Source organism: Dysidea avara, chromosome 7 (assembly GCF_963678975.1).
Source record: "Dysidea avara chromosome 7, odDysAvar1.4, whole genome shotgun sequence".
Lineage (NCBI taxonomy): Eukaryota > Metazoa > Porifera > Demospongiae > Dictyoceratida > Dysideidae > Dysidea > Dysidea avara.
This window is the reverse complement of record NC_089278.1, coordinates 30,643,772-30,656,403: the sequence shown is the minus strand read 5'-3', so window position 1 is coordinate 30,656,403 and position 12,632 is coordinate 30,643,772. Positions and strand designations below refer to the sequence as shown.

The window sequence follows — 12,632 nt, the reverse complement described above, 5'->3', positions numbered from 1 at the left end:
GCCAGTCACAATTAGGCTACAAATTTGCAAACGTATACTTCACTTGCTGCATGCTGCTTTAGTTTCGAGTATATACTATGGCTATTATGTCTGCAATCAATCTGCAGGAGGAAGCATGTGTTCTATTACAGTACATTACAGTGGAACCTCTTTATTACAGACATCTTGGGACCCAGAATTTTTGGCCACTTTTTACTGTAATATAGAGGTTTTCCTCTTTCAGAGGTAAACAAATGTAACCAGACTGCTGGGACAAAAATATTTGTCTTTATTATGGAGGTTTTTTCTATTGTGTCCTTAATTCGGGGCATTTGTTAAGCTCATACTGTAGCTATATGCATGTTGTGAAAACCAATAAGAGTAAGTGTGTTTTCATGATTATCAATACATGTACAGGTGGAGTCTCTTTAGAACAAAATGAATGTCTTAAAATTGTGCTTTCATTGAGGGTCACCCTGTAATGAATTACTGTGTAGATTATTGATTGGCTTAGGTTGAAGTGCTGCAACACACACTGCAAATACCTTGGATACATGTTAAGTACTTTGATGCATGGTATATGCTCAGATAGTACTTGCAGTATACTTGTTAAGATCCACTTTTGTCAGCTCAATGTGATCTGTCATCAACATTATGACTCTGTGTGTGCATCACTGTTGTTGAAAAGTTGCAAACTGTTTATGGTCCATTCGGCTTAAAGTAACCTGAGTACTCGATCATTAACACTAGAGAGTAATACATAATCAGTCAGACTCATTGATTTCAGCACAGTACAACACTGCTGGCATCTCGAGGTATTTATATAAGATATAAAGATGTATATACACTGACTGTACACCTTAAGACATTGTGACCATGAAAATAAAACATACATGTGTAAAGTACTAGCAAGGCCCACTGGTACCCTATATACCAGTGGCAAAAAGTTACATCAATTACATCAATTACAGCCTATAGTAATTGGTAAAATTATGAATTAGCTATATTGAGGAGAATTCTTTATACAGTTACAAAAAAATAGCTGCATTCATTGTCAGAGTCAATGTAATAAAAATGTGAAATGATTCCATAGGTAGGCACGTAGTGATTGCTCTATTACAGTATATCTTATTTTCATAAATTGTCCTTTACTGAGGAAGCTACATTGGTTGTCTCAACAGTAGATGGGTTTCAAATTGGCTAGTTTACACATGCAGGTGGTCTAATCACAGTGCTGTTACACCAGCAATGTAAAGTAAGTAGTACATACATTGTGTGACATCATGAGATACCATAGCTTACAGTACAACTTATTTATTTATTGAGGCTTTATAGCACAAGTGCTGAAGATCTGTAGGACACCTGGTTCTACAGCCTGTTTAAAGTTGTTACTGAAGCTGTTTAGAAGAGAGTGGCTAGTTAATTGCTGTTCAAAATACCAGAGTGTTACAACTATATTGCAACTTGATTGGTCCACTCTACAGCCGGTATGACAAAAGAAACCAAACAAATTAATTATTGGATTTGTCTCTATCCAGCATAATTTACCCCTATTAAATTATTCCTAAACAATATCTCCCGAGGCCATCCATAAACCAGCTACCAGAGTTGATTGTCACGGCAAATAAGCTGAGCTTATTAATAATTTTTCCCACCACAATGGGAACAGACTATCAATACAGTAGTCAGGTTAACCAATTCAAGGACAGTCTTATCTTTAAATAGTTTACTTAAGTTATACTCATACTGAGTTGTCAGTACACAAGTTGATGTACTTTACATAATATTTGCATAAGGAAATACACGTCTAGGTACAAGTAACAAATTACAGCATAATAAAAACCCCAGTGTATTAACTAGCAATTTTTACTTCAATCAATTACCGCAGATCTGGAATACACTACCCATCATCACTTGTGATCTTAGTATAATAACAATAAAGAAAAAATCTTACTAACTACCTATGGAATCATTTTGAAACTAATTTTGATTCTAATAATACATGTACATATTCATTTTTATGTCCCTGTAGCCATTGTAACAAGTCCCCAAACCACCTAATTTTGAAGTATTGTAGCCCTTGTAATAACAATCACTTTTGTAATATACGCAAAAAAAATTTTCTAACTAATCACTACTAACTATAACTAATCAATTGTAATTATTTTAGGCCACTGGCACAGGTTGCCAGTGGACCTTCAGCATACTTGTAGCCACCAATCTGTTGTAACCATGTATCATTGTAATTCTGTATGCTGTAAAGTCAAAAAATAATAAATTATGATGGCATGGAGCGTCTAGACAAATAAGCGCCTGCGCGATAAATGAGCAATACAATTTTCGTGTGCCCCACCTATTCCTGTAACGAGCAGTCAGGACATGGCAAGTAGGCAGATTATAATCATGACGTTGTTGATTGCAGTCCTTGACATCGCATGTATGGCGCAGAGTAGCCCGGATGTTCGTGGAGATGCAATAAGTAAAGTTGTACGACGTCAACCGCCTCCTCTACCGCCTCAGTCGGTGATGTGTCAAAGCATTCCTCAATCTACTTATCCATTTTGTAACTACACTTTAGACCATGTGAATCGTACCAATGATTTGTTGATGCGAGTAAACATTCTGGAAATCATTTATCAAACATCATCCATAGCACCAGCCATCTCTCGTCTAGGGATCAACGCGTACAACTGGAGGTCGAATTGCTTACATGGTTGGGCTAAATCAGGTGGTAGCTGGGGAGAGTACTTGCACTGGACAGTGTTTCCAGCTCCAATTGGTCTTGGTGCAACATTTGACACAATCTTGCTTAACATGGCTGGAAAAGTTACCTCAGATGAAGGGAGAGCCTTACACAATGGAATGATACGAAATAATGCTGGTGCCAGTCCTGAAGCTGCTGGATTAAACTGTTTTTCACCAAACGTTAATCTTTTTCGTGATCCACGTTGGGGTCGAGGTCAGGAGACATATGGAGAAGATCCATATTTGTTGTCAATGTTGGGAGTGGCTTATACCCGAGGACTTCAGGAAGGTACAGATAGCAAGTACCTCAAAGTGGCAGCTTGTGCTAAACATTATGCAGTTCATAGTGGTCCTGAAGAGTTAAGACTTGGCTTTGTAGCTAACGTTAGTCTTTATGACTTGCATGACACTTACTTACCAGCTTTTCAATCACAAGTAATGGCAGCTAATGTTGCACAAATAATGCCAGCATATAGTGGAGTAAGGGTCACTGATTTACCAGACAAGGGAGCACCAGACTGTGCTAACAGTTATTTACTGAGGACAGTTCTCCGAGATGGATTTGATGCTCATAACATTTCAGTTTGTTCAGACAATGGGGGAGTTCTTTCTGTTTATAAATCCCAGAAATATGTAAACAGTGAAGAATTAAGTGCAGCTGTGTCCATGAATGCTTCTACTGACTTGGATTTGGGTCATGATGAGGTTTATCCAAACTATCTCCTGAAAGCCATTGATGATCATTTTGTGGAAGTAGAGACAATTAGAGAAGCTGTTTGGAGGAGTTTCTATCTTCGTATGAGATTAGGAGACTTCGATCCACCATCAAAAGTGAGCTATCAGTTAATCGGAGAAGATCACCTAGATACTGCTAATAATCAAGCTCTAAATTTGGAAGCTGCAATCAAATCAATTGTTCTCCTTAAAAACAAAGATGATTTTCTTCCTATTACTTCTTCATCACTCAAAAAGATAGCCATAATTGGCCCTAATGCTGACAGTGATTCAGTACTGTTATCTAACTATGAAGGGATCCCTTCAAAGATAGTTAACATACAGGATGGTATTACTAGCTACTTGTACTCCAGTTCCAGTACAACAATATCTTCTGCAAAGGGATGCTCTAATGCCATCTGTGCTACAAAACTTGGTGAGTACTTGTATGCTTAAGGTTAAAATATGGTGATCAAGACGCTTCATACAGTATGATAGCACTGTATAGTAGGGATCCCCCAAAAGTGATGCATGTCCCCCCAAAAATCATCGTAGAAATATCTTACATGACCTTTTTCAGAAGAGTCTTAGTGTTACAAATGCCAGATATGGTATTAAAAACAATAAAACCGTACGCTTACAAAAAGCGAACACTGAATTTTTTAAAAAATACTGCCATATCCAAATTTTAGTCTGCCTGCCTTACTTCCTGCCTGACCATAGTTGCAAGGCTAGAAGCTAAACGACACATTGTATGACCACTATAATGCCAACTCACCAGTGGGACATACCTTTCGGGGTTCCAACAAGTGTCTGTCCTCTACACCTTGCCTTTCCTTTCATCTTCAATTATGTTGGTTGTCATCTTCTTCATTCAACGGAACCATATTGAGTTGTTAATTTTCCGTATTGATACTTTCCATATTAGATGCAACAAAATTATTTAAAGCACTCAGGCTGCTGTACACAAATAATACAATAATTATATGTTGATTAATTAATAAAATTTGTCTGACAATGTCAAGAAATTCTGCTGATGCTATATCATGTGCTGCATTGGTAACTTCATCCACAGGGCCAGAGGAGGGAAAATTGAGTTGGTTTGGTCAGGCCATTGTATATGTTGAAGTTGCTACTACGTATATCCATGGTGCTGCCAATGAGAGGAGTTGCTGCATAATGTGCAAAACACACTCTGCAGAAGTGCGAAGTACGAGCATTCAGGAAATTTTTGAAAATTAGACACTCAGATATGCAATTTTAGTGATATTTCACTGCTAGCTAGCAATATAAATCTCAAGCCTGTAGCTATCTGTTGTTCTTCAGACTTTCTATATAAGTAATTGTAGACCTGACATACAGGGGACACAGCATGAAACTTGCTAGGCTCATGCAGTGTCAGCTGGTTAGTTATAGCAATTAGAAATTCAAAGGAGTCTGGGGGTGCAACCCCCAGGAGCTACAGAATTTTGTAATTTAAAGGCTTGAAAATGCCTTAAAATTGATGTTAAATTTAAAAGTAAAACTAGCTAGCAACTTCCCCCCAAATTTCACAGGGAACTCATGCAACCGCCTTATAGAATATCCTATAATTAATGTATTTACGAGTAGGTAGCTAGCTGGATACAGCGAATAGCTACACAGCTACAAAAAATGCAGTATACTATACTGGTTTGTATGCAATATAAGTGAGCGGATCATCACGTAAATATACTGGTGGACAGTCACGAAATCAATCACTATTCGAAAATGGCGTGATATGGGGTGAGACAGAGTTTGCTCACTATCTTGACAGGAAGAGTGGGTTGTTGAAGAGGAGTGGTTTCTACTCAAGATCTCATCCAGATGGCCTCCGTGTAACTTGATGTATGGGTGTACAGCTTCTTGCCGTACACGTGATACGTAGAACCCACAATCATTTCTGTACAATATGATACGAATGCTATGCTGTACTGTAAGACAATTGGAAGTACTGTATGTGCTTTAGTTAGGTTGATAAACTATAGGTAACTACTCGTGCCATGCATTTTCAATAACATCTGAAATGTACATGTAAATACGATCATCCAGAGATTGTATGAAAGTAGTATAGTTCGAGCTGGTCAGCTAATTGGTCCAGTTCCAGATTATTGGTCCGGCTCAGGCCTGACCAACTGGACCGTCTCCTCCGGCCTTGACCCACTCTTGCATTACACTACTGTAAGGATTAACTATTTTATGTAATAAAGCATATAATAATGCCCAATAATTCATTGTTATTGTTTAATACACTCAATTATTTGTATTCCATTTGGTACATAATTAGCTGTAATTATTGTGTGAGTATGCATTTACTTTGTGTAGGGTTCACTGGTGCAGTGAATGCAGCCAAAGGTGCTGACTGTGTATTCATGGTAATGGGATTGGATCAGTCTATAGAAAAGGAAGGCAAAGATAGAGCCCGCCACTCTTGTGAGTTATCTAGCAGATCAGCCATTGGTCTTCCTGGATGTCAACATGACCTGATATCAGCTATTGAAGAAGTCAATGACAATATTGTACTAATTCTATTGAATGGTGGACCACTGACAATAGTAGAAGAAGATCAGTCTGATAAAATTCGTGCTATAGTAGAGGCATTTTATCCAGGACCACTAGGTGGTACAGCTGTAGCTAAAGTATTGTTTGGTGAAGTGAGTCCAGCTGGTAGAATGCCAGTGATGGTAGTAGAAACTGACAAAGATGTACCACCATCAGTTGACTACAATATGGCCACTAATCCTGGACGTACTTACAGATACTTTACAAAATCAGTCTTGTATCCATTTGGTTATGGGCTTACTTACACCAAATTTAAATACTCTGACCTAAAGATAACACCAAAGTCTATTGTAGCTTGTGACAGTGTTGTGGTTTCAGTGAAGGTACAGAATACAGGTAAAATGGATAGTGATGAAGTTGTTCAGTTATACATTACAACACCTAAAGCTCCTGGTGTGAACATAGGTCCACGAAACAGTCTCGTTGGCTATAACAGGACTCATATTACTGTTGGCAGTTCAGTGTATATACAGTTTACCATCAATGCTTACCTGATGGCATCAGTAGACTCAAATGGTAACAGAGTCATAGTTCCTGGAAACTTTACTGTATATGTTGGTGACTCATCTCCACAGAAAAGTGACAAGAACGTGATGTTGCTTAAAGACATGTACACTGTAACAGGAAAGTTGACAGCTATTTCAAGTTGTTCTACCCCTGTACCACGATGTCTTGCGTGTTAATTATTAACTTTATTGATATATTTTAAGACACAGAATTTGTTTATTGAACCTTGCTAGCATAGAACTACCGTAATTCGTTTTATTTTCGCGCAAAATTTTTTCGTGATAAAAAATTTTCGTGTAAAAGTATTTTCGTATGATTTACGTAAATGACTGCTCTATTAGAGTAGTTCGATCTTGTATAAAAATTTTCGTGCAAAAAATTTTCGTACAAATTTTGCATACGAAAATTATTTTACAACAAATTATGGTGTACTTCTTTCCTAGCTGTTTTATGATTATCATCTATCAGTTTGCAGTAGAATGATTAATAAAACTTGAATCAAAAGTGTAACTATGTGTACATGTATTGATGACAACAAAACAGGAATATGTACTTTGTGCATACATATAATATATACATTAGTGTGTGTTTATTTGTATTTGCATGCTTACATGCTTACATATGACTCTGTACGTGTTGTGTGTGTGTGTGTGTGTGCGTGTGCGTGCGTGTGCGTGTGTGTGTAACTGTCCTTAGTAGTGTTAGGGGGTCATTGTGGAACTTCAGGTTCTGCAACCACTCTCTGAGACCTGGACAACCCTTACTATAGTCCTGCCCCAGGTAGGTGCACAAGACTTGAGTGCTTGAGTGGTGCACAGGCATCCCAGTGCTGGTTCACTGGGCAGCAATAGCTGTGTTTTACATGGTTGCTAGAGGTTTCCTTTGTGTGTTTGTGTGTACAGTGAGTCAATAAACTGAATTAATGATGAAGGTAAAGAGTGTTCATTAAAACTTAGATAATAATATATACATTACAGGTATGTACATATATACTCAAACATTATTTCTGTTCAGACTTTCATTTAATTATATGGTTTAGTCACTCTAGTAAATTAGCACATACACCTGGTGTGTACGTATCAAAATACTCTTAATAGTGTACCCACTGTATACAGATATCTACACATAACAGGACTATTAGCTAATTTCTGCGACTTCTGTATGAGTTTTATATGTGTTAGCTAATTGCAGCAGAATCACAACCAGTAGTAGCAGAAAACAATAATAATCATCACCAACAACAGCAAAATAACTGGTAGCTATCAGCTTAAGCAAAAGATACATGCAGAAATATCAGCATGCAGCAGTCAGTTTCAGAGCAGTCACCAGCAAGAAGAATACCCACTAGGAGGTACCAGCATCTATATATAATCTATGCAGCAGCAGCAACAACAGTATATTATATAGACGGTAACAAAACTACTGCGCATGCGTGCTGGTTTATTTTATGTGCCACACCCTCCCTTGTGACTTTGCATGTGGCTAACAATCTCCCTAACCATGACCAGAAGGATTGTAATAGTGCTTTTACTGAGTACAGTTCTCAACACTGCCGATATACATGTGGCGTACGGAAACGTGAATATTCGCAGCGATAAATTGAGTAAATTTGAGGTACCACCCCCACCTCAGTCAGTTATGTGCCAAAGTGCTCCACAATCGTCATATCCATTTTGTGATACTTCCCAGAGCTTTAAGAATCGTACCAACGATTTATTGAGGCGCCTAAACACTAAGGAAGTTATTGGACAAACTTCAACTATTGCGCCAGCCATCTCTCGTCTAGGGATAAATGCGTACAACTGGAGGTCGAATTGTGTACATGGATGGTCCAAATCAGGTGGTAGCTGGAGAGACTTGCACTGGACAGTGTTTCCAGCTCCAATTGGTCTTGGCGCAACTTTTGACACAACCTTGCTTAACATGGCTGGAAAAGTCACCTCAGATGAAGGAAGAGCCTTACACAATGTTCTCTTACAAAGTCATGATGGTGTAAGCACTGAAGCTGCTGGATTAAACTGTTTTTCACCAAATGTTAATCTTTTTCGTGATCCACGTTGGGGTCGAGGTCAAGAGACATATGGAGAAGATCCATATTTGTTGTCAATGTTGGGAGTGGCTTATACCCGAGGACTTCAGGAAGGTACAGATAGCAAGTATCTCAAAGTGGCAGCTTGTGCTAAACATTATGCAGTTCATAGTGGTCCTGAAGAGCTAAGATCCAAGTTTACGGCAAATGTGAGTCTTTATAACTTGCATGATACTTATCTACCAGGGTTTAAGTCACAAGTAATGGCAGCTAATGTTGCACAAATAATGCCAGCATATAGTGGAGTAAGGGTCACTGATTTACCAGACAAGGGAGCACCAGACTGTGCCAACAGCTACTTACTGAAAACAGTATTGCGGTATGGATTTGATGCTCCCAACATTTCAGTTTGTTCTGACAACGGGGGAGTATATTTAGTTTACAGTGGCCATAATTATGTAAACAGTACAGAGTTGAGTGCAGCTGTATCTATGAATGCTTCTACTGACTTGGATTTGGGTCATGATGAGATTTATCCCAATAATCTTCAGAAAGCCATTGATGATCATTTTGTAGAAGAAGAGACTATCAGAGAAGCTGTCTGGAGGAGTTTCTATCTCCGTATGAGATTAGGAGACTTTGACCCACCATCAAAAGTGAGCTATCAGTTAATCGGAGAAGATCACCTAGATACGGCTGATAATCAAGCTCTAAATTTGGAAGCTGCAGTCAAATCAATTGTCCTCCTTAAAAACAAAGATGATTTTCTTCCTATTACTTCTTCATCACTCAAAAAGATAGCAATTATTGGTCCTAATGCAAACAGTGATTCAGTACTGTTATCTAACTATGAAGGGATCCCTTCAAAGATTGTTAACATACAGCATGGTATTACTAGCTACTTGAACTCCAGTGCCAGTTCAACTATATCTTCTGCAAAGGGATGTTCTGATGTGATCTGTTCTAAAACTGATGGTAAGGAACTTAACTCGGTTGTATCGTAGATACTAGTGTCATAATAATTAGCTGCTGACCATACACACACACACACACACACACACACACACACACACACACACACACACACACACACACACACACACACACACACACACACACACACACACACACACACACATACACACAGCTTACACCTTTGCAGCATATGGTTTGTTGGAAAGTATATGTAGTGACCCATTTCATAGAAAGGTATACTCAGTAAGATATACATAATAGAGCTACTTTATTAAAAGTGACACCACCATGCATGTTACATAGCATTAGGGCTGATGTTTAATGCTTGGTTTCCAATGCATTGATTTATGTTATTGTGGTATATAAGTGTGGAATCAAAAATTGTACTGCACATAGGAATACCAATGCTAGTATATTATTGTGAGCAAATACTCACTTTCTGTAGACTTTACTGATGCAGTGGATGTAGCCAAAGATGCTGACTGTGTGTTCATGGTAATGGGATTGGACAGATCCATAGAAAGTGAAGGAAAAGATAGAGCTAGTCACTCTTGTGGCTCAACATCTATATCAGCCATTGGTCTTCCTGGATGTCAACATGACCTAATATCAGCTATTGAAGAAGTCAATGACAATATTGTACTAATTCTATTGAATGGTGGACCACTAACAATAGTAGAAGAAGATCAGTCTGATAAAATTCGTGCTATAGTAGAGGCATTTTATCCAGGACCACTAGGTGGTACAGCTGTAGCTAAAGTATTGTTTGGTGAAGTGAGTCCAGCTGGTAGAATGCCAGTGATGGTAGTAGAAGATGACAAAGATGTACCACCATCAGTTGACTACAATATGGCCACTAATCCTGGACGTACTTACAGATACTTTACAAAATCAGTCTTGTACCCATTTGGTTATGGACTTACTTTTACCAAATTTGAATACTCTGACATAACAATATCACCAAAGTCTATTGCAGCTTGTGACAGTGTTGTGATTTCATTGAAGGTACAGAATACAGGTAAAATGGATAGTGATGAAATTGTTCAGTTATATATCACCACTCCTAAATCTCCTGATGTGAGTGTAAGTCCACTATACAATCTCGTTGGCTATAACAGGACTCATGTTACTGTTGGTAGTTCAGTGTATATACAGTTTACCATCAATGCTTACCTGATGGCATCAGTGGACTCAAATGGTAACAGGGTCGTAGTTCCTGGAAACTTTACTGTATATGTTGGTAACTCATCTCCACAGAAAAGTGACAAGAACGTGATGTTGCTTAAAGACATGTACACTGTAACAGGAAAGTTGACAGCTATTTCAAGTTGTCCTATCCATGTACCACGATGTCTTGCATGTTAAGATCATCTATATACTGACAGAATATTTGAAACTAATAGTACAGAATGTTTACTTTTGAACAACATTTAAGCCAGTTAATTTAGTTTTGTTTTAATGGTTGTTGTTGTTCAGCTGTCAGTTTGTTGTGAAATGTTCAATAAGTTTTTCCAGTAGAGTATAGCCACACACCTTTATTTTCAAAGTTTGAAAGAGTATAGGCGCTTTACTTAGAGGATTCAGATACTCTAATAGAGCAGTAATAAACTCAGAATAAACTGTCAAGATATCAGATATTATCTACAAAAGAAATTCCAATTTTCTTTAGTAATGAATACTGCTTTAGTGGAAATTGAAGTTTACTTGGCTGCTCTTCACCCTTCAACTTATTTTCTACCATATATGATGAATGCTACATTAAAATTTTTCAGTCCTTGAGGGGCATATCCCTGACCCCTTAAAAGATTCATGATATGCAATTCAGAGTGTAAAGGATAAATACATCATGAACAGCTCAGCACACCCACAACTGAAAACACAGACTGAAACAAACCCTATAATAACCACTTCTCAATAAAACTGCTACCCACTTCTCAAATAACAATACAAATAAAAAATAAAACTATGTTGGATATTAGATGAAGTCCAAGCCTTATTTAGGTGGGACCTGTGAAGTGCTGACATTATATAGCTAGCTTTGTAAATGCTGAAATCTTAGAACAACAGTGTAATTACCACCTCAAAGCATCAGATCAATTGTAGTACTTAAACTGTACAGCTATTATTTTTATCATGATGCCACTACTCAATAATAATGACTTCATCAAATTTTACTGGCTCAACTTTGATTACTAATATGGACTCTAACTGCTGGTGACAAGCCATAAAATAAATATCATTTATATTATGTAATTATGCATGTGTCTTAATGACAGCAATATTACCAATTTAAATAACACGTATTAATTACTTTAAGCTCTATTCTGAAAGAGCTTCTCAACTGCTGCAATGACTTGTATGAATCAATAGTGCAAAGGACAGCTGCATGTGAGCCATCCACCCTAAAATCTACATGCATGATGCAGCTATACTGTATACCTGTATTGATAATAACCATGCATATATAGATGACTTGCAGTGCACACACATGTTTCACTGTACATGCACTTTTGTTATAAAATACATTAGTTAGTAATATTACATGCTAAGCTTTACTCTATATATGAGCTAAGCTGCTAGTAGCACAACATTCTAGAATATGCAGCCATCGCCAACTACAGCTTGTGAAGTGAGTCCATAGCATGCCCTTACCTCTTATGATGAGTGAGCACATCACAGTACATGCATACAGGGGTATATGTGGATGGTTTTCCTAAACCCCATTTGAACTATCTATACTTAGCTTCAGGATTATCAATCACCCCCATTAATATGCCCTTGATCAATCAGTTTTGGTAAGTGAATTCTCCTTCATGCATTTTTTATTTGCACTAAATTTCTAGCAAGACAATCGAGCAAATGATTGCATTTTATCATAATTTATGTAAAAGTGAAGAATAATCCCACCCCATGAATTTCTTAGAAGAGAATGAAGAAAAAGTCCAAACTTTGGTTCATATCTGTCTTGCAAATTGCTGGAGTGTGTGGGTAGCCCTCAGGCAGCTATATGCAAAACTGATGCATGCGCACTTGAAGAAGAAACCATGGAGTTCAGTGTGGATCATATTTTCTTCTTCCTGTCAATGCACTGGCTTTCCATGGT

At 37.8% G+C, this 12,632-nt stretch overlaps 2 protein-coding genes across 2 annotated transcripts; both read left to right on the top strand.

The window, feature by feature from the left end:
• The first annotated feature begins 2,320 nt into the window (after positions 1 to 2,320).
• On the top strand, positions 2,321 to 6,736 carry LOC136260624 (uncharacterized). Its single transcript, XM_066054430.1, has 2 exons — positions 2,321 to 3,874; positions 5,782 to 6,736. Exons 1-2 carry the CDS (start codon positions 2,359 to 2,361, stop codon positions 6,699 to 6,701), a joined length of 2,436 nt encoding a protein of 811 aa, XP_065910502.1. The 5' UTR covers positions 2,321 to 2,358; the 3' UTR covers positions 6,702 to 6,736.
• A 1,238-nt stretch (positions 6,737 to 7,974) lies between these two features.
• Positions 7,975 to 11,048, top strand: LOC136260630 (uncharacterized). Its single transcript, XM_066054438.1, has 2 exons — positions 7,975 to 9,529; positions 9,975 to 11,048. The coding sequence occupies exons 1-2, from the start codon at positions 8,002 to 8,004 to the stop codon at positions 10,892 to 10,894; spliced, it is 2,448 nt and encodes an 815-aa protein (XP_065910510.1). The 5' UTR covers positions 7,975 to 8,001; the 3' UTR covers positions 10,895 to 11,048.
• Positions 11,049 to 12,632: the final 1,584 nt, after the last annotated feature.

Bases quoted from the DNA above. Each gene is read 5' to 3' on its own strand.
- LOC136260624 (XM_066054430.1), top strand. From the start codon at position 2,359: ATGGCAAGTAGGCAGATTATAATCATGACGTTGTTGATTGCAGTCCTT. The intron at 3,875-5,781 runs GTGAGTACTTGT...TACTTTGTGTAG, and splicing joins CATCTGTGCTACAAAACTTG to GGTTCACTGGTGCAGTGAAT.
- LOC136260630 (XM_066054438.1), top strand. From the start codon at position 8,002: ATGTGGCTAACAATCTCCCTAACCATGACCAGAAGGATTGTAATAGTG. The intron at 9,530-9,974 runs GTAAGGAACTTA...CACTTTCTGTAG, and splicing joins GATCTGTTCTAAAACTGATG to ACTTTACTGATGCAGTGGAT.